This window comes from Bidens hawaiensis, unplaced genomic scaffold (genome assembly GCF_021521415.1).
Source record: "Bidens hawaiensis isolate Kalapana, Puna unplaced genomic scaffold, B.hawaiensis_p1.1 tig00003058_1, whole genome shotgun sequence".
Taxonomy (NCBI): domain Eukaryota; kingdom Viridiplantae; phylum Streptophyta; class Magnoliopsida; order Asterales; family Asteraceae; genus Bidens; species Bidens hawaiensis.
The window spans coordinates 1,946,028-1,969,207 of record NW_027491165.1 but is presented as its reverse complement, the minus strand read 5'-3'; the positions used below and the strand labels follow the sequence as shown (position 1 = coordinate 1,969,207).

Sequence of the window (23,180 nt, the reverse complement as noted above, 5' to 3'; positions counted from 1 at the left end):
TATCATATGATTAGAATTGTGATTTGATTAGAATTGTGTTTCGGTAAAAATGATGATTCGATTAAATGATATAGTTAGACGTATTTAGTGGATACTTATAATTATTACACAGTTAGCCGCGCACATCTAAGGAAGGGTAACTCGGAGAAGAAAAGGATCCATGTGAGTTTCTAGCACCTTTTCTCTATTATGTTTTTCGGGGCTGTGTGCATACTCCTATGTGTTTAGTTAATAAACTTATCTTAAGTGGAAACTGTATGCTACATGAATGTTATGAATGATATTTGAATGATATAGAAAGGGTTAAGAGTATGTATGTAGATGTATATATATATATATATAACTAAAAGTATGTATGGTATGTATGATTTTATGGAAAGATATATATGGTGGTATGGTTTGTATGGTTTTATACTTAAGGTTGCAGACCCTAATAATATATGAGAGGCTTAAAGGGTTGTAGACCCTAATAAAATATGCGAAGGTTAAAGGGTTGCAGACCCTAATAATTAGGGGTGTTCAAGAAATACGAAATCAGAAAAAAAACCAAAATCTGAACCGAAATCGAAACCCAAATAAACCAATCCGAATTCTTATTCGGATATTCGGATCGGATCAATCCGAATATCCGAATAACTAATTCGGATTCGGATATGGAAATTTAAAAAATTCGGATTGTTCGGGTTATTCGGATATCCGTTTAATCTGAATAAAAAAGATGATTTTAGTGCTATTTTCCGGTTTGGTATACTTATTAGACTATTATTTGAAGTTTATACTTAAAATTTGTGTTAAGAGTAATTCGTATTTTCCGGTTTATATGTTTATTGTGATTCTAAACTATTAAATGTTAGGAACAAAAAAATAGGAAAATTTTTTGGGTTTATTTCGGTTTATTCGGATATATCCGAATCCGATCCGAATTGAATTCGGATAGATTCGGATCGGATAGGAATATTCCTAATTCGGATCGGATCGGATTTTGGATAGGGTCCAAAAATTTTCAAATCCGAATAACCCGAACCGAATAACCCGAATAATCTGTTATCCGATCCGATGAACACCCCTACTAATAATATCTGCGAAGAATAAAGGGTTGCAGACTATAATAATATATGCGAAGATTAAAGGGTTGCAGAATCTTCTAAATTCTGCGAAGGTTAAAGGGTCGCAGACCCTAATAATGTCTGCAAGGTTATAGGGAGAAATGCTCTTTAAAAGGTATAGATAATTACGTATATATAAGTAAGCTAAAACAAGAAAGTATGAAAGAATGAACGTATGAAAGAATGAAAGTATAAAAGAATGTAAATATTAAAGTATGAAAGAATGCAAGTATAAAAGTATAGAAGTATGTATGTATGAATGAAAGAAGTAGCTTAAGTATGTAATATGTTTCTACGGATACACACACACACAAATATATATATATATATATATATATGTAATGTAATGTATGTTGCTTGATTAATAGAACTCACTCAGCATAGCTGACTTTTAGTATGCACGCAGGTAAATAAGATGAAGGAGCTGGCTTGAGGGGGAGACATGGCATGGACTGAGCTGACTAGCATCTAGGGAACAAAAAATGTTTTATGTTATGATAATTTGAAAGTTAAAAGTTATGCTTTTTAATATTTTGTAATGAATATTTGATGTTTTTATAAACCGCGAAAAGTTTTAATTCACTATGATATTGATGTGCGAAAAGCTATATATATAAATATTAATAACTAATTCTCGCAATTCAACAATAAGTCTTAAAATTTATAAATCCAAACAATCCTAACTATGCTTCACACAAACGGCACGTGTACCGGTCGCATAGCAGCACAGTCTAATGAAAGTTCGGATGTCGAACACAAAGACACGTGAGAACGGCTCAGATAATTAACCATAATCTAAGTCATGCCTAAATAATATATTTGTTTATTTTATTTATTTAAAACTAATTTAACTTAAATAACGATGAAACTTAACAGCATTAATGGAGCTCTTAACGAATATGGAGAAACGACTACCTAGGCAAGAATCCTATTGACAGTTTACGGCTAACGGAATTAACTGATCACACGACACTGGGACCTTAAAATAATCAACTAAGGCTTATTAAAGTTCGCCAGATCACCTCTCGGTCTCACCAACTAACCCTCTCAAATCTAAGAAGCATGAATAAATGCACCAGGAAAAAGATTACTAAGGTACCCTAATGACGCATCTCCTCTCAGACTCAACGACACAAAACCCGCTTAAAATTGGTACAAGCAATTCTAGGGATAAATGGGTAACAAAATCTAACTCGATCTAAGACACATATTTGCACGCAAAACTAAACCGGATAAGACCAAAAATCGCTCTCCCGCAATTCTAACCTAACCGAATAAAGATGCGAGACAAACTGACTCCCTATTACCTCTCGTTCGCAAGGAAGGTGAACCTATTGAATTCTAATAATTAATCGCAATCAAGATTCCTATGGCCGCGCTAACCACAAACAGATCAAAAACACCAAGTCTATAACCTAACCGTAGAACCTGAACCGAATGACACACAATCAATCAGTCAAAGTAATACGCGAATCAATAGGAAATAATTATATAAAAACAATATTTTAACACATCAAAGATCGAATTATATAAAGCTTTTCAATAATAATACGTCGTTTAACCAATCAAAACCAAATAAATCGTGAAACATAATCAATATTTCATCTCAACCTAGGTAGTGCAAATAGTTTAACTATTCATACTCAGAAACAAAACAAAATAATCTGGTTCAATAGGTGAGTTCATAATAAAAACAATACAAACAAACCAGAAAATAATGATGGAATTAGTGGAGATAGGTTTCTTCTCTTGCGACCGCCTGTTATGCGGCACCTCCTTCTCTTTTGTTTTCTACTGCCAGGATCCTACTCAGCAGGCAGAAGGAACGCCAAAGTAGCCAAAGCTGAGAAACCAGATGGACTAACTGAGACTATGATCTTGCCCAAAGAATATGGAGTCACGTTCAACGATGAGGACAGAAGCAATATTCGGGATCCTCATCACGATGGTTTGGTTATAACCCTATATATTTATAATTGTTTTGTGCGTAGTGCAAATAGTTTAGCTACTCATACTCAGAAACAAAACAAAATAATCTGGTTCAATAGGTCAGCTCATAATAAAAACAATACAAACAAACCAGAAAATAATGATGGAATTAGTGGAGATAGGTTTCTTCTCTTGCGACCGCCTGTTATGCGGCACCTCCTTCTCTTTTGTTTTCTACTGCCAGGATCCTCTCACAAATAAAAAATAATAATAATATCCGCTCCGCTGTCATCCGTCTCCTTTCACGCCCGACCCTCCCAATCCCCCTTTTTTCAACCCTTTTTATTAATTCTTGTATATTTGCAAGTTGACTTTCCTAATGGGCCTTCAAACCCATCGTAATATGGCATCTCCCTAATTTTGTCTTTTGGTCCATCAATTAAGAATCCCACTAAACAATATGAAGCTCATAAATAATAAAACACACAAACTCAACTTGTTATATTTCATGCGAGTGCACCTGTACTGCCAAAATAAATGAAATTGAGATAATGTATGTTTTGAAAGAATTAATAAATAAAGATTAGATGAATTATAATTATAATATATTAACTCATGTAAAACTATACATGAGTATACAAACTTTAATCTTAATATATCTCTTTCAATCTCATATTTAAGTTAACTAAGTCGTTTAGCTCGTTGTCTCATGACCTTTTAAAACTTTGATTATGAACCAATAAGAAATATTATTTTACAAAAACCAACTCAAAAGTATAGGGAATATTTATAATATTTATATATAATTTAAACCCGTATCAAATATCCTCACACTTAAACCTTTTTCGTCCCTGAAAAAGCTATTTTGCAATGGAATCATAATTCAAGACCGATCTTTAAAACATATAGGTTAATTTTTAAGCATAGATAAATGCAAAAACCGCGATTGCCGATATTGTTGTCCACTTGAACCCAGCCACCAGCCTGTCAAGCCCCCAATTTCATAAAGCGTTTTAAGTTCAAAAACCACGGCTACACCTACCTCATCTCAGACAAAGAAAGCTAGAAAACTAGAGTTAAAGCATACTGATTTGACAAATCACCATAAGCCAAGGACTTGTTGATGGTACTAAGTAGATGCACTCGGTGGAATTTGATGGATGAATTGTCCTGTGGAGGTCGTACGAGCTATTCCTATATATTATTGGACGTTGTCCTATAAATTCCTAATTTGATATTTATTGACTAAGAGCCTTCGAGCCCCAATAGTGTATCATCAAGTCACCATCCCCAAGGTAACACGTAAAAACTAAGTCCCGTCTAATATGTGCATCTTTGGCATCTTTTACTAACTTTAAAGAATGTTCATTTGGCATTTTACAATACATAACTTTCTCATAAGCACTTTCTTTTCTTGAACAACTTTTGATAATAAACATAACTTTCAAAACATATTTCTTATTTCTTTTTTTTTTCTTTTTTTTTCATCTTTTATATCACCCTAAAGTATATAACTGTTTCTAAGCTCGTAAAAAATGGACATGTGATGGTGTGCTGGTTTGTGTGCATCTAAGTGTTACCATCTCAAAGTTTTTAGATTATGGTAATCCTCCCTAAGCATCGAAATTCGGTTTCACCAGTTTTCAAATTATTATATATATAAAAACTGCTAAATAGTACTATCAAAGCTAGTTGGGCCTACCGACACATTCCAAGTTTAGTGCGTTATCTGTATTAATCTTTTATATAATAGTAGTTTAAAAAAATCAATCTCAAAGTTTTCTGTCATTTTCCATTATCTGCAAAAAAATTCATTAAAATTCAGGACATTTTTCAAGAATAATTTTTATTATTATTATTATTTATTATTTTTTTTTTAAATTTTCGGATTTATTTATTTAATATTATTATAATAATATAATAATAATAATAATAATAATAATAACAACAATAATAATAACAATAATAATAATAATAATAATAATAATAATAATTCTTATTATTATTAAAAACGTCAGTTTCCTATCCCCACACTTAAATGTCACATTGTTTTCAATGAGACAGAAAAAGAATAAAAATAAAGCAACATTCAAATATTAGTAAAGTGGAACAGACTCCCCTGGTAAATATGACAATATTCCCTCGCGAGTCGTGCCCTATGCCCTCCAATTCGAACGAAAGCCTCACACTCCAGTGCTCTCTACCAAGCTATCACTTACGAACGAAAGTGAAAATCAATCAACAAATGACCTCCCCACACTTGAATCAAAGCAAGTGTCATCAAACTTCCACAAATATCCTAGAGCAACCTGAAAGCAAAAAACAAAAACACGGCCGGCAAAAGAAAGCAAGAATCCTGAAAAACAAATATAAAAATAAAAATATACTACCGGGTTGCCTCTCGGGAAGCGCTAAGTTTACAGAAGAGTCTTCAGCCAGACTTACTCCCGAAACCTCAATCAAGAGGCTTCTCCTTGATCCTCTTCCCATCTGTGCTCCTCAACACTTTCCTTCTATAATTAGTTGGGAAGAAACTAATTTCCAAACTCATGCAAGCCCAAAAATACGCATTCGGCTCAATCCACCCATTATTGAAATTCTGAGAATCTGACCAATTCGGCACACTTTGATTCCTGAGCCCAAATATCTTCCTTCTAACTCTTTTAGCCAACTTTTTAAACCTCGACACGTCCCGAATGGAGATTGAGTACGGTTCATGTTTTGGTTTCTCATAATCAAGGTGAACCGTCGGAAGGACTAAATCACCTACTACCTCATGGCTCTTCTCACAAGGCTCCTTCTTGATCCCCACACTTGGCTCGTTATATAATAGATCTTCAAGTAACTTCAAATCACCAAGTGGGTCAAACTCTCCTTCATCCATCACTGTAAAATCCACTAACTCGTCACCAAACTCACCCCTAAACTCTTCTTCCCACGAGGGACACATTCCTCTGACTGCTTTTCCATCCCCGCATCTCCGAATTCGATAATCGGCTCATTAAGATGTGATTGACTCATTAAACCAAGCCGAATTCCATCTAAAGCTTGTTGGGTCGGAAATTGGGAATTTGGATTTGTATCGTGGTGGATACGTAACCAATCAAACAATACCTCATCCGGATATGGTATTTGCTCAATGAATTCATCGGATGAGTTTTCATAACCCAGAAGATTCCCCCTTAAATCGAACAACAAACGTAACCGGGGTTTCACATGATTTTTCTCTTTGCAATCCAGAATCCTCTTCATCTCCATCGTCCAAATGGTGTAACATTTTTGTTCTTTGACTCCATTTCCGTAAGTCTCCATTACTGAACACTTAAACAGATTCGGATCACGGGCACCGGATAGTAGTAGACGAAAATTAATTAAAACTAAAATTAAACTATTTAAAAGAAATTAAAATAAACTATATTAATCCAAATATAGCTACAAAACTATAAAAAGCAAGTCCTCAACTTGGGTCGTTCTCGAATCGCCTCAAACCGTGTCCCCGGCAACGGCGCCAAAAACTTGATGTGCGAAAAGCTATATATATAAATATTAATAACTAATTCTCGCAATTCAACAATAAGTCTTAAAATTTATAAAACCAAACAATCGTAACTAAGCTTCACACAAACGTCAAGTGTACCGGTCGCGTAGCAGCACAGTCTAATGGAAGTCCGGATGTCGAACATAAAGACACGTTAGAGCGGCTCAGATAATTAACCCTAATCTAAGTCCTGTCTAAATAATATATTTGTTTATTTTGTTTATTTAAAACTAATTTAACTTAACTAACTTAACAAACGATGAAACTAAACGGCACTAACGGAGCTCTTAACGAATATGGATAAACGACTACCTAGGCAAGAATCCTATTGACAGTTCAACGGCTAACGGAGTTAACTGATCACACCACACCGTGATCTTAAAATAATCAACTAAGGCTGATTAAAGTTCGCCAGATCACCTCTCGGTCTCACCAACTAACCCTCACAAATCTAAGAAGAATGAATAAATGCACCAGGAAAAAGATTACTAAGGTAACCTAATGAAGCATCTCCTCTCAGACTCAACGAAACAAAACCCGCTTAAAATTGGTACAAGCAATTCTAGGGATAAAGGGGTAACAAAATCTAACTCGATCTAAGACACATATTTGCACGCAAAACTAAACCGGATAAGACCAAAACTCGCTCTCCCGCAATTCTAACCTAACCGAATAAAGACGCGAGACAAACCGACTCCCTATTACCTCTCGGTCGCAAGGAAGGTGAACCTATTGAATTTTAATAATTAATCGCAATCAAGATTCCTATGGCCGCGCTAACCACGAACGACACACAATCAATCAGTCAAAGTAATACGCGAATCAATAGGAAATAATTATATAAAAACAATATTTTAACACATCAACGATTGAATTATATAAAGCTTTTCAATAATAATACGTCGTTTAACCAATCAAAACCAAATAAATCGTCAAACATAATCAATATTCATCTCAACCTAGGTAGTGCAAATAGTTTAGCTATTCATACTCAGAAACAAAACAAAATAATCTGGTTCAATAGGTGAGTTCATAATAAAAACAATACAAACAAACCAGAAAATAATGATGGAATTAGTGGAGATAGGTTTCTTCTCTTGCGACCGCCTGTTATGCGGCACCTCCTTCTCTTTTGTTCTCTACTGCCAAGCTCCTCTTAAATAAAAATAATAATAATATCCGCTCCGCTGTCCTCCGTCTCCTTTCGCCGCCAACTCTCACAGTCCCCTTTTTTCAACTCTTTTTATTAATTCTTGTATATTTGCAAGTTGACTTTCCTAATGGGCCTTCAAACCCATCGTAATATGGAATCTCCCTAATTTTGTCTTTTGGTCCATCGATTAAGAATCCCACTAAACAATATGAAGCTCATAAATAATAAAACGCACAAACTCAACTTGTTATCTTTCATGTGAATGCACCTGTACTGCCAAAATAAATGAAATTGAGATATTGTATGTTTTGAAAGAATTAATAAATAAAGATTAGGTGAATTATAATTATAATATATTAACTCACGTAAAACTAGACATGAGTATACACACTTTAATCCTAATATATCTCTTTCAATCTCATATTTAAGTTAATTAACTCGTTTAGCTCGTTGTCTCATGAACCTTTTAAAACTTTAATTATGAACCAATAAGATATGCTATTTCACAAAAACCAACTCAAAAGTATAGGGAATATTTATAATATTTATATATAATTTAAACCATATCAGATATTTAGAACTGTGTTTATGAGTAAATCCAATGCTAAAGTAGGGCACCGGGACCGGGGCCTTCCATGAAACCATGTATTCTCATTTAGAAAAGTTAATGTAAGCTTTGGTTATGGAATCTATTAAGTTAAGACATTATTTTGAGACACATACTATTTTGTTAAAACTAATTATCTCTTTTAAGATGTTTTAAGAAATCCGGAAATGTCATATAGGATGGCTAAGTGGTCTGTTAAACTGAGTGCTTTTTATTTAGTTTATGAACCTAAGGCAATAATTAAATCCCATGATTTAGCCGACTTTATGGCTAATTTCGGTAGCGATATCCAGCAGGAAGCTGACTAGGAAGTTCAACAACTAGACCTGGATAAGGGTATGTGGATATTATATACTGATGGGGCCTCAAATGTTAGGGGGACATGCATAGGAATCATCCTGAAATCACCACATAGGGACTTAATACCCCATACAATCAAATGTGATTTCCAAGGCACCAATAATGAAGCCGAGTATGAAGCTTTAATTGCTAGCCTTCAGTTGTATAAAGATTTAGAAATTAAATATATTCATGTATTTGTGGATTCCTTATTGCTTGCAAACCACTTCAATAGACCTTATGCTGTTAGAAGTGAGAAACTAACAGAATATCTTCAGATAGTTAAAAATCTAGCAGAAAAATTCGATTCTTTTGTTATTAAACATGTACCTAAGGAGGAAAATGTTGAAGCAGGCGTCTTCAAAAATCTTGGATCTACCTTTAGGATTCTGATGGAAATAAAAATTCCGATCGTTCATATCCTGAATCCATCTACAAAAATTCCATTATTCGATAAAAAAGGATACAATAAAAAATGATGCCAAGTAGGATTCCCATGTCAATGAATTAGCGGATTCTGAAGACACAACTGATCAGGATCCTCAAGCTAATCAGGAGTCCTGGGTTCAACCTATTAAGAGATATTTGCAACACAACGAGATCCCTAAGGATGAGAATCCTAAATCTTTTCGTATGAAGGTATCCAAATTTGTAATCTTAAATGATATTCTCTATAAAAAATCTCTTGCAAGTCCATACTTGAGATATCTGGAGGATCCTAAAATACAATTTCTTAAAGACATTCATGATGGCGACCGTGGGAATCACAGTGGGGGTCGAACATTGTTCTCCAAAATCCTTAGGAATGGTTACTATTGGCCAACCATGAGGAAATGCAATGGTCTATGTTTAAAAGTGTGATGCCACCCAAAGGCATAACAACATTCTTCATCAACCGCCTAAACCTATTCACTCGATCGTATCTCCTTGCCCCTCCATGAAATGGGAAATGGATATTGTGGGTAAAATACGAAAGGATCCAGGAGGAAAGGTTTTCATGTTAGAAATGACATATTACTTTTCCAAGTGGATTGAAGTAGAGACATTTGTCCAAGTCAGAGAGCAAGAAGTGATATCGTTCATTTACAGAAATATCTTGACACGTTTTGGAATCCCAACCGAGATCATCTGTGACAATGAGTCTCAATTCATTAGCAAAAGAACCACTGAATTTTGTGCTACATGGGGGATAAAAATGATTACTTCCACACCGGTGCATTCTCAAGACAATGGACAAGCAAAATCTTCAAACAAGATCATCGTCAACAATTTAAAGAAGAAGTTGGGGACAAAGAAAGGAAAATGGGTTGAAGAGCTACTATTCGGGTTATGGGAAAATCGACCTACATCAAAGAATGCAATGGGGGCAAACTCCTTTCTTTTTGGTATTTGGGACCGAAACAGTGATCCCTACCACAAGATCTTGCCTCCGGAATCCTGAAACAAATGGTCAGGATCTTGCCGATGATCTTGACGTGGTGGATGAACCCTGGTATACCACAAGAATACGTATGGCAGCATAGCAGCAAAGGACCACCCAGTCTTACAACAAAAATGTCAGGGTAAGAAGATTTCAAGTGGGAGATCTAGTGCTAAGGAAAACATTTCAGAATACAACTGATCCCAAGGATGGAATGTTAGAACTCTAAGGGGAAGGACCATACAGGATCGAAGCCGAATAAGGGAAATGAGCATATCAATTGTCTACTATGGATGGCAGGATCTTGTCAAGATCCTGGAATGCTGTTCACCTTAAGCTCTACTTCATGTAAGTTAGAATTTTACTTCTAACTTGATATGGTACGTCTTCTGGCTTTACTACTATAATTATTTACTTTATTATTTTTGAAACCCATTATTGACTTAAGCATCGGAGGGGTGTTAGCGGAGCTAACACCGACCCTCACAAAGGTTCAAGTGTTTTGCAGAATCGGGATCCCGAGTAAGAAGTGAATGCATTCCTAGGGGTTTGGCCACCTCTCTAAGTTTAAGGTATAAATCCCTTCAAAGGTTTAAAGGTTTTCACCTTTCTATCTATTTGATTTAAACACCCCTCTAGAAGCGCATGTATTCACATGTGATTCAAGATGGCGGGACCAGTTCATCTTAATAGTGCCTGGCAATTTCGTTATTGACTCTCAAGTATATTGTCAATGGTATAAAATGAAAATGTTATAAAATGACAATTTCCCAAATCTATTTTTGGGATTTTCCCAGGATCTTTATCATCAAATTTATTTTGGGATTTACCCAAGGATTGGATCACCTAACCATCTCAATTATTGTCTAAAATTATATTCAGGATTTCGAAGATCAACCTAAGTAGAGAAATGTGATGATCAGCTCAAATTTAATGATCCCTAATACTTGCAAATACAAACCTTACCCTAACCTTACCAGGTTTGATCATTCGTTTTCTTTTCTTAAGTATGTGGTGATAAATCAATTTCAAACTTATGGTTTTACATAATTAAAAATCTAGTAAAGCTTTTATTAATATTTTTGGCATAAAATGAAATAGATATGTATAAGACAAAAGATTATCATTATATTAAACAAAAGGATATCCCTGACTTCGTCCTGAAACTCAGGATCCCTCCGTCAAGAACATCTAAAGGTTTTCTTAAACTGATAATCAAAGGTTTCGTCCTGAAATGCAGGAACCCTCCACCTTGATTATCTATTTTTCTAAATAGAACATTCTTTTAAACATCACCACAAAATACAGAAAAGTAATTTTTTTTACTATCATATCGAAAAACCCAAACACAAAACAAGGGGGCTCAGGCCTAGTATTTATCATCCTCCATCTCCCCCACCTCAGGTTCCTAAACAACTTCCACCTTCACCTCGCCTCTGTCTCCTTCCTTCGTCTTGGCATTATCCTTAGTTAAAGCCTGACTCGTCTCCTCGTCCAGCTCCCCTTCCCTAGCCTCCAGACCGGTGAGATCCCAGGTTGCCTCGTCAAAGGCAGAATCAACGGCTTGCTTCATCAACTTGATCCTTGCCCGACAGATGGACAAGGCAACATTCATTTGGAGATTCCTCTTGAACCTCTCCATGTCTGCAACAATTGAAGCCCTGTGTCTCTCATGATCCTCCTTCATCTACTCAAGTTCCTAGGATTATTTCTTCATGTCAGCAGCTCTAGCTTCGGCAAGGAGAGACATGCCAGCTATTGTCTTATTCTGACCTTCATTCTCTTAATGAATAGCTTGTTGAATCTTCATGAAATGGCGGGCATCCAACATCAAACGAGGTATTATAAATAACAAATTACTACCCTATAAAAAGAATGTATATTGCAAGATTCCTACCTGGAGGAGGCGTGACTCGGCATTCTCAAAGGAAATTTCCTAGGGGTTTGGCTTAGAAGCTTCGCTAGTTTTCCTCTTTCACGAAGTGGAAGCCCTGGTTCGAGAGGATGGAGAAAGTGGCTTAGAGACTTCTGCAGCAACAGTTTCTTACTTCACGATGATGCTTTCAAGATCATCAAGTCCCATCCCTTGGCTTGTTGCACTATAAGTCAAGATCCTAATAATTGGGATTCTAAAATGCAAAGCAAGGGAAAATAAATGTATCACCTGACATATCAATGGGAGCTGAGTGCTCGGAACCTAACGAAAGAAGGACCCCAACTTGAAAAGAACGCTCCGACTTGGAAATCTGCAGGATCGCCTGAATCCTGTTTAAAGAGTCCAATGTAGGGGTCACGATATCAGTAAACTTCACTGAAAGTCACTGAAAAAACAAGATAATTACTAATTTTTTTGTTTATTTAATAAAATCCTAAATATTATTCCTACCCTTCTTTACCCATTTGTAAGGGAGGTCTTTGCCTATGGGAATAGAATCCCTTTAGACAAAGAAGAATCTCCGATACCACTGTCCATCTTTTTTCTTTGTTTCTAAGATAAAGGGGAAATTGTCGGAAATCAACTGGAGAACAAAACGACTAGACTGTGGGTTCTAAGGTTATAAACGGCAGCAAGATCAGATATTTGAAGATCGATGTTTTGAATGGTGATGATCTTGTCAAGCATATACAAGATTCTCCAAAACATTGGCAAGCCTGAATATAGCTAATTCTAGTAACCTTAAAAAATTAGAAACGAAGTTGGGGTAAGGATAGGTCAAACCTTTGGTGAATGGGTAAGCTAAAAACCCAAACCATTTCTTGGAAGCATAATCGGAATGCTGGGACCTGTCAAAAGGGTGGAACTTGGCTCCGACAGGGTAGGTGTTGCTATATGAAGATGCGATAGTTCGAGGTCGGTAAAGGTACAGGTCTGGAGGCCAGGGTCGCCAAGGATTTGCTAACTTTGAAGTTAGAATGAGTATCTACCCAGAAGCCCTTGATCTTTTCTTAGTCATTATCAGAAATGAGGGAAGACATGAAGGGAACCCTAGAAAGGAAAAGGAGTTACATGTAACCAAGAGGGATATGGGATTATAAGATACTCTGGGAGTAATTATGGGGGTCTCCTTGGGATTAAAAGAAAGGAGGTTAACCTATCTTGGAAGTTACACCGCGTCTAATCAAGTCGCATCTTGCATTTAAAATTCAAAATTGTGATTAAGTAAAAAAAGTGACAGCTGTAAATCTATGGATAACAGCTGTAACATTTTTTTGGGGACAATTGTTAGGGGTTGTTTTAGTCCAAGAGTGATCCTGATGTGTATCCAGATAGCTCGGGTTCACAGCTAACTTCAAGATCCTGAGCTAACCGACTTTACTTAATTATTATTTTAGTTGTGTCTATAGGTCACACAAATGATAAATGTCTACAACAACTAATTGACTAGTTCAACCTGAAAGCCCGGAGATACAAGCTAAAAAGCACGTGTGAGATTAAGGCTGATTCGTTGAAAGATCTCATCGACTAGGGTTCCCGGGTTTATTAAGAATATTGTTATTTACTTTTTCTAAATAATGAGGCTTTAGTGAACGTTGCAGGACACTTCTCAGTCATTCTTTGCACTACACTTGAACTCTAGTATTCGTTCATAACAAACTATTGAGCTGTAACCACCATTTATGTTATTAACATATTGAGGCAGGGGATAATTTTTTCCCCTCCCGAGGTTTTTTTCGAAGTTCCTTACCAAGATCCTAGGCTTTTCCTCGCTATATTGATGTGTTCATTTTACTTTTACCGCATTTGTCTACTATATCACTTAGCTCATCGTTAAAGAAACACCCTACCTCACTTGACAAATTTGCTCAATTATTGCTTTGGTAATTTTTAACCAAAACATTTTCATCTTCAGTCTTGACCTTATATACCATAAGCTTCTTCAAAGTATCCTCAATCAAGTGTGCCAACTTGATAAAATCAGTAGTGTTCTGAGGATCTTTAGGCAAGTTCAACACCAAGTGGCTGATGATCATTGAAGGAAACGAGCATACATAAAAAATGTTATCCCGTTTAGTCGTGTAGTTCTCCATTAAATGATAGAACACCATCTCTGAAAAATTGAACGGTTTGTTCAAAAATAAAGACACCATAGTCGATTGTATCATGATACGACATTGATCAAAACCTCCTCTTCTACCTCCCAAACAATTATCAGTACACGGAGAAGATACTTGTATTGCTCACACAAATTCGCCTTGTTATACTGAGAAGCATCCAAGTTTCCACCATACTTTAGCCTTCTGAACAAACCCTTGATCAACTCTTTCTCGAAAGTATATACATCACTGTCATTATCACCGAACAACAAAACATCTCGAATGACTTGAGGAGTAATAATGATCTGGTTCCCTTAAATTGTAGCAGTCATGTGATTCTAGGAAGCAACATAATGAGCAATCTCCCAAAAATGACGCTTAAAACTGTAGTACATCGAGAGATTAAGGAATATAGCTCGGTGAATCCTCGATAGGCGTAAGAAACTAATAAATCCTCAAATGCATCATGATCAAAATAGTTTTGTAAAGCCCCGATCCCGATGCCATACTTTGGCGTTGGATTTACTCGTAAACACAGCTTTAAATATCAGAGTTAATTAAAACTTTTCACGGAATAATAAAAGTCAACCATTTCTTACAAATCGTAGAATACTTGTCTTAAAACATCATAAATTGTCTTAACATAAAACATAAAATAAAACATCATGTGTTCCATCTTTAGATACCAGCCATTCAATCCATGTCATGTGCCATTATCACACTAGCTCTTTTAACCTACTTACCTGCGTGCATACGAAAAGTCAGCTACGCTGAGTGAGCTCTAGTTAATCAGGCAACATACAATACATTCACACACTTACATATATAAATATCCGAAGATACATATTACATACTTAACCTGTCTACCTTTCTTTCATACATGCATACATACTTTCTTTCTTTCATACTTTCATTTTTCTAGCATGTATATAACTATCTATACATTTTCAAGAGCATCTCGCCCTATAACCTTCTCATATATTATTAGGGTTTGTAACCCTTTAACCTTCACAGATATTATTAGGGTCTGCAACCTTTTAACCTTCACATATATTATTAGGGTCTGCAACCCTTTAAGCATACCACCATACAACCATACAACCATACATTATCTTCTTTATATTTATATTTATATTTATATACTTTCATACATACACTTAATCCTTTCTATATCATTCATACATCATTCATAAAGCAATCACATATCATACACTTACCAGTTAAGGTAATTGTATTTACTATCACATCGAGTATGCACACAGACCCGAAAACATAACAAGGAAATGGGCTAGAAACTCACCTGAGCTCGGTTCCTTTCAGAGTTAATGGTAACTACTTTCCTTAACTTGGTGTGGCTAACTGTATAACAATTAAACGTATCAATTAACTATCACTACTCATATCATATTTATAGTTTTATATAGCCCTCAACGAACGGGGGTCCGGGAGCAGCGCCCTGGCAGCGGGGTCTAGGGGCGGTAGCCCCTAGCAGGGTAAGGGGCAGAGCCCCTAGCTGGGGTCGAGCTGGAAAAATTTTATTTTCATTAATAAGTCTTTACTAAAAACCTCATCAAAAAACTGAAGTTCGGTCTTTCTTTTAAGGTCATTTCCCATTTTAAAGGTTACCTTTCATTATTAGTTATTTTCATATTCAAAACTTATATATCATATAAGTCCATATCTGTCGTTTATGTACGTATACGCCGTATATATTTCTTTTATTTGCAAAATCAATTAAGCTCGTACAAGCCAATGGGCGTATAAGTCAACCCAGCGCATAAGTCATACCCCGTATAAGTCAGCCCTCGAATAAGTCAGTCCACACATAAGTCAGTCTACGTATACGTTTCTCAGTATAACTTATACATCCGTATAAGTTATGCGCATTAGTGACTTATGCGTTCTTTATACAGATATACCCTGAACGTATGCATATACACCGAAGATATACATATATGCTGTACATATACGCCCGTATAACATATACGGTGTATATATTCAGATCTGGTTTTCCTTAACGCATTTATAAGGTTTTTCCTTGACTCAGGCGTCGTCAGCCGCTGTCGTTCTTCGTGTTGGTTCGAGTTTTGGTCATTCCTTATCAAGGTAGGCTCGGGTGATTCATAAACGGATTGTGGTGATCTTTAAGATCGTTTATCAACTAACTAACCACCCGTTTCGTTTCTAGATCTAGAATCCGACGAACCACACGATGCCCCATGGCTGCGGTGTCGAGTATTATATTATTGGCTCAGTAAGAGATTCAATAATCTACCTTAGGCTTGCTTCAGAATGGATTTGAGAGTGGTGTAGAGAGCGCTTGGCTTATGTGTGTGTTTTTTATGGTGTACGCTAGTGTGTAGAATGGATGGAGATGGAAAGAACTAGGGTTTAAGGAGTAGTTATACTCTTCAAGCCCATGGACCTTAGGCCCATCTTCATCTAAGTCCATGATTTAATTCCATCTATTTTAACCCACCATCCTTTTATCAATCTTATTCTATTATTATTATTTTTCTAATAACTTAAATTAATTCTTCCAGCGTAAGTAATATTTAAATCTTATTCATAGAAATTCAGGATGTTACAAGTTTTTCCCTATAAAAGCAACAATGTTATGCTTTAGCACTGCAACCCACCCAGCATTAGCATATGTTTCTTCTTCTTGTTGGGGTTGAGGTTCAGCAACAGGAGCTTCAATTTGTTGTTGGATTATTTGTGCTTGCTGAATTTTGGGTTGCTCTTGTTGACCCCCGGGTACATTAGCATGCACTTGATCAGCCATATCAATATAAACGAATCACATTCGACTTTAAAATAAACAAAATTTGAACAAATTGCCCTCATTAATTGAAACACAAAGTATAACAAGTGAAATATTGTCCATTTACTAAAACACATTAGGTAGTGGCTCATCGCTATCATATTTACATTTGCTAGTTCATTCGCTACAAGAACATAATGTATGAAGCTCATTCGCTAAAGAAAATAACGAGTGAGATACATTCATTAAGGAAAGTAACGAACGGGGTCCATTCTCCACAAACTTAACAAATAAACAAATCATCCATAGCCAATGAACATGAATAAATGAAATCCAACGAATGGGTAAAGAAATTGGCGAATGAGTCAAATCCATATCAAGAACCCAGAAAGTCAAACTCAAATTCAAAATATCAATTAACCCTAAATAACAACAATTAACACCTAAAACTTGTTAAAATAATAGTGATATATGAACATGATGATAAACACATCATTTAATTTTCTTTAAAACAAGGTTTATATGTCAATTTGAGCCTTCTAAGTCCCTTTAGGGTTTATGCGTATTAAGTCACAAATCATTAATCAAACTATCAAAGAGAGTGATAGACTACCTATTCATTACAAATGATAATGACTAGCAATGTTCTAACACAAAAATGAATCTGGAAAAAAAATTGGCAGAGGTTCGTTTATTGAGAGAGAGTATCGAGGTGTATAGTGGACAAATGATTTCTCATTCGTTAACAACTGATAATTATACTTCGTACATCATCGACACAAAACGCTAGGTAACGATTAGGCTCATTCACTACAATTAAGAGAATGTCTCTTCATTCGTTATAAAGTGAGAGGTATGAGCCTTCATTCGCTAAAAATTTAGCGTATGACATTTAAAAAAAATGTTCAATGAATGAATCATTCGATAAACTAAGCTAGCGAATGAGTTACATTCGTCGAGACATCCTAGCGAATGAAGACATATCTTGGCGAATGAATGAAAATTTAGCCAAATATCCTCATAAGTTTATAAATTACCCTCTAAACCAAAATTTTGAAATAAAACCACCAATTTTAATTTAAAATCATGGGTACAAAATTCAACAAGATCGGTAAATCCAAAATTGTATCAATTTAATTTCGCATAGCTCAGAGATCGAAAATAAAGCAAAAGATAACTTTTTTTGGATTTTTAAAATTTTAAGCTAAAACACACCTAAAATATTTGGCTTTTTCAAAATTGTATCAAAACACCGAAAATCTTTTTGTAATTTTTTCAAAAATAATAAAATAAAAAATCCAAATACGATAAACGATACATATTTTTGTGAGAAAGATCACAACATGGGATCATGTTGACTAGTAACGTCCTAAACAACACTTCAATTTCGGCATTATTATGCACATAATCCAATGATGATTGTCGATATAATTGTACACTTTAAAGTTTATACAAATCTTTCAGTAGCCTTACGATACATTTATGGTTCAATTAAGTACATATCTTATGTGGACCCCGCCTATCAGACACAATTTTTATCTTATACAGTGAATTGTCACGTGTATTTCTTTTTCATAGATTTGTATGATTAGTTGTGTCCCATGCAAATATAATGAGAGAAAAATAAAACAGAAGGTTAAAATTTTACCTTAAGATCAGTATTACAACATGTAGATAATGTTCCATTTTAACAAAATACAAAAATAAAAAAAAGTTGAAGTGTATAATGCCTTAACAATCAGTTCGGATAATACCATATTATCACGCGGATAAAGTCCAAAGCTTCATATGAAACACGAAAGAAAATAAAGCAGAATACTCAGTCCTTAACTCTCATATCGGTATTACTACATGCAGAGAGGACCCAAGACTTTAGCAAAAATAATGAAAAAATTAAGTTGTATTTCTTTGCAAAATAAAAAGAAAAATAAGTTGAATTTCTTTGCAAAATGAACGCATGTACCCACAACAATCTTTAAACTTTTTGGAACTTAAAAGCAGATATTAAGTATGCATCAAGATTTTATACCACTATATTTAACAAACATTTAAGTTTATATCTTTTTAAGACATATATGATTTGTCAAAGTCTATCATACACATCATACAATTGAGCTTACGACAATTTTTAGTCTAATTTATCCACGTGCTAGATACGTTAAGTCAATGTACCATCAATTACCATAAGGTTGGATCGAATTTCTCAAAATTATATATTATTCAATGTTTTTGTATTTCTATATATCAAAACGAAAATCACATTATCTTTGTATTTTACTCACAGTTTCTCCCCGTAAAATAAAACAATGGTTGAAAATAAACGAAAACTGTACACAGAAATTATATTGATCAACCGAGCGATTGAATTTCTGAAAAATGGTTTTAAACTATTTAAACTAAGCAAGTATATGAAACGTGTTTTTAAAAAACATTGGCAAAAAGGTCAGCTTTCTGAAAATCAGTATATATTTTCTCTAAAGAAATTAACTTCTTTTCAAAAAATCTTGTATAAAGTGAGACCAGATTTCAATTTGTTTACTTTTAGAATGATGTATGGGGTTTTTTGTAATACATATAGCAGCAAAATTATTAATAAAGATGGGAGTATTAAGAAATTTCAAATTGTAATCCCGCAAGTGTTGCTAGATCCATAAAACATGTGAACAGAAACCCGAGGCCGCCACATATTCGGCTTCAGCGATTGAAGTAGAGATCGTTGTCTGCTTATTACACTGCAAGGAAACAAGTCGGTTTCCTAAAAATTGACAACCTACTGTTTTAGACTTGAAATTGATCTTGAAACCACTGTAGTCTGAATCGATATAGGCAGTAAGCTCGAGACTATCATCCTTCGAGTACCATAACCCTATGCCAGAATTTACCCTCTAATAGTGAAAGATAAGCTTAACCACCGCAAGATGAGTCACTCGAGACTCTATACCACGTCGAGACCTACAAGGAGAGGAGTAGAAGACACTTTTTCGAAAGTAATGTTGAATCGGCTCAAGACATCGTTCAAATATTTCGTCTAGTGAATAAAATTCCCGTATCAGTTTAGTGAACCTGCATGTAACATTTTGGATTTTTCGTATTTTGTATTCGTATCTGTTTACCCAATTGGGAACGTCATTCGGATATTTTGTATTAATAAAAACTTATATTTCTTAGTATTTATTTGAGTTTAAATCACTTTATATTTTCATAACTTTCAATTGTGTCAAATAGCCCTTAAAAACCCTTAAAATCACTTAAAAATGGCTAAAATATGCATTCGTGAACTTCAGAGACTGAATCTGCCAAAAATCAAACTTTGGTTAATATCACCCTTCGCGTAGCGCGAAGGGGCACCCTCTGCTGGTTCGAGTAGCGCGAAGCCCTTCCTGGGCAGCCAAACTTGTTTAAGATACTCGTTTAATGCTAAATCTTTCCCTAATCGATCCTAAATCACGAAAATTGAGCTCCAAGAAAAGTAATGTGATATGGAATAGTGTCTAGGTTCATTCCACCATTTTTCCTAGTTCTTATATTGATAAAAAGACTCGATTTTATGATCAATGCAATATTCGTTTATCGTAACGAATCGTTTTCCTGTCCAACAAGTTGAACTTTTGATTATTCAACAAACCAAACCTACAAACCCTAGAATGTTACTGAAATATCATTCCTCCACCATTTCCCTAGCCTCCATCCTCCGGTTTTAGTGTTTCGTCTTCAAGAACAAGCTGGCAGTTGACTTTGGTGTTTCCCGAGCTTTGAGTCAGCATTTCTTATCATTCTAAACATCTCCCGAATAAGTTATCTTCTATAAATACGTTCATTATTATTCACTAAACACTAACCCTCATAAATTTCTGTGACTGAGGGGATTAAACGTATCAATTGGAATCCGACCTGTTTAAGGGCGATTTGGTCAACAACTTTGACTGATCAATTTCTATCACTTCTGGTCGGAACTAGCTTTCGGTCCAGAATACGATTTTGTTCAAAATAAAATTTGAGTATACCAACCAAAACTAAACTCCCGAATCACTGTTCGGATTCTGGTCAGTACCATCTCACTTATCTACTAAACATCTCATAATATGTCTATTTGGATTGATTCCAACGACTATATTCTCGGTTTTAATTCTAGTTTATTATATCTAAGTATCAGGTCTGTTTGGATTATCTTAGTCAACACGTTAAAGTTCGATTCTTCGTTATTCTTATTACTTCCTAATCTTGTTTAAGTGATAAAGTGAGGAATCATTCCTCTTCTCTTTTTCATCTACTGTTTTTCAAACATATCTTGGGGACGTATGCGTATTTACAATATTTATGTATTTGTTATACACACTTGCAAACTCTCATATATTGTGCGTGTATTCAATTAAATGACTAACAGTTACTTGATTACTTGATTCTAGTAATTCAGAGGGACCCAAAATAATAACATTATAGTATGATCATACGGCTGTCATTGTTGCCATAGTCCTTGAGACTTGGTCAACTTATGCTTTTATTTGTTGATGCGTTGTATAACACACTTACTTTCTGTACCTTTTTATCATGTTTTAAGTGTTTAATCGTTTAATAAATAAGAGTTACGGCTTGTTTTTGCATGATATTACAAAGATTAATAATTAATTGTAGGTTATGAGTTTTAAAGGAGAAAAGTTTCAAGTTTGAAGACTCTAGGGGCCTTTTTGATCAAGATTGAATCCTACAACTCAAGGCCCGTCCCAAGGCCACTATTAGAAACCCTTACATGTTATTATATATCATAACTTAAAAAAAAAGACCTGAAGCTGCTGGCTCTCTTTTGGCGATCGGACAACAAGCACAAAAAGAAATAAGAGATTGTTGTTTGTTTGGTCAAAGGTGGTAGGCTGGATTTGTGTTGGTTTTAAGGAAACATTCAGTTAGTTGTTTGTGTGGCTGTGAATAACCCTCACACAACCTTCACGTAAGTAGATCCAAGCACAAAGAACATCAAACAATTAAAAACCTAACTCAACCTACCTTTTCCGATCGCAACTCAGCAGCAAGGGAGAAGAGAAAAATTATTTTTTAAGCTTTGTGGTGGCTAGGAGAGGAAGGAGATCATCAAGGGAGACTTGGTACAGCAACTAGGGTTCATCTTCATCAATAAACACAGCCATAAATTGATAGTATAACTCCATAAACTTTTTGTTCTTGTTCAAGATTCATACTTGTTTATTTGATCTTTTAACTTGAATTGTTTTACAATTAACTTGAAGATTGAGTTGTGCTTGATTGATATTGATTATTGAATGAGTTTAATTATGTTTTGGTTGAGTTTTATAATGTTTACATTAAGTGTTTGCTGCTGTCCAATAATTATGTTAGGCTAAACTTGTTAGTTCTACCTAGGTTAGATGAATATTGTTAGGTTTTAGTGAGTAATATGACTGTTGATCGTCATGACTTGATTTGTTAATGAAAGTTTGGTTTAATATTGAATTAGGCTGTGTTTTGTGGCTGTGTTTTTATAAATTATACTCATATACCTCTTGTTTTGAGTGATTGAATAAGTTTTGATTGATTTTAGCTTGTTTGAACTCTTTACTTTGTGTGTAGAGATTCTTTGCAGGGTGTACAACCGTAGGGTTTAAGTGGGTATGTTAATTGATTAGATTCAGCGGGTAGGCACCTTCTTAGAGACCGAGAGGTGATAGGAAGTAAGGTCGTCTTGTTGCTTTTACTTGTTAGGATTAGGATCGCGCGAGAGTGGGTTCGGTTCTTGTCGGGTTTGGGTTTGTGAGAGATTAGTTGATCTAGTTTAAGTTAAACCAAATTGTTCCTCTATCATTGGTTGCGTAGTATTCGTTTCCATTAGGTTCGTGTCTCGGTGAGTCCGAGAGGAGAGTCGACATTAGAATACTTTAACAACTCGTTTCCTGGTTTGTTCTTAAAATCAATTAAGCGTAAGTTAGAGTTTGTTGGTGAGACCGAGAGGTGATCTAGCTTTCTTGAGTGAACCTTACTTGTGTCATTCTTAGATACCGATGTCGGGAGATTCTTCAATCTATTAGCTTATTATACCTTCAATATGATTCTTACATAGGTAGACGTTTTCTGCAATTGTAGTCAAGTTTCTAAGTTCCATTGAGTGTTTCGTCAAGTTAAGTTAAGTTTAGTTAATTAATTTAGTTAAAGTAAGTTAGGTCAAGTAGTTTATTTATTAAAAATCATTTAAAAAAATATTATTCTTAGGAAGGTCTTGTCTAGATTTAGTGATCGAAAACGTTTTCACGTGTCCTTGTGTTCGATGCTCGGACTTCCTTAG

General features: G+C 35.1%; 1 protein-coding gene across 1 annotated transcript; it reads left to right on the top strand.

Annotated features, from left to right (window-relative positions):
- Window positions 1–9,621: 9,621 nt before the first annotated feature.
- On the top strand, window positions 9,622–10,113 carry LOC143622180 (uncharacterized). Its single transcript, XM_077093392.1, has one exon. The coding sequence runs from the start codon at window positions 9,622–9,624 to the stop codon at window positions 10,111–10,113; it is 492 nt and encodes a 163-aa protein (XP_076949507.1).
- Window positions 10,114–23,180: the final 13,067 nt, after the last annotated feature.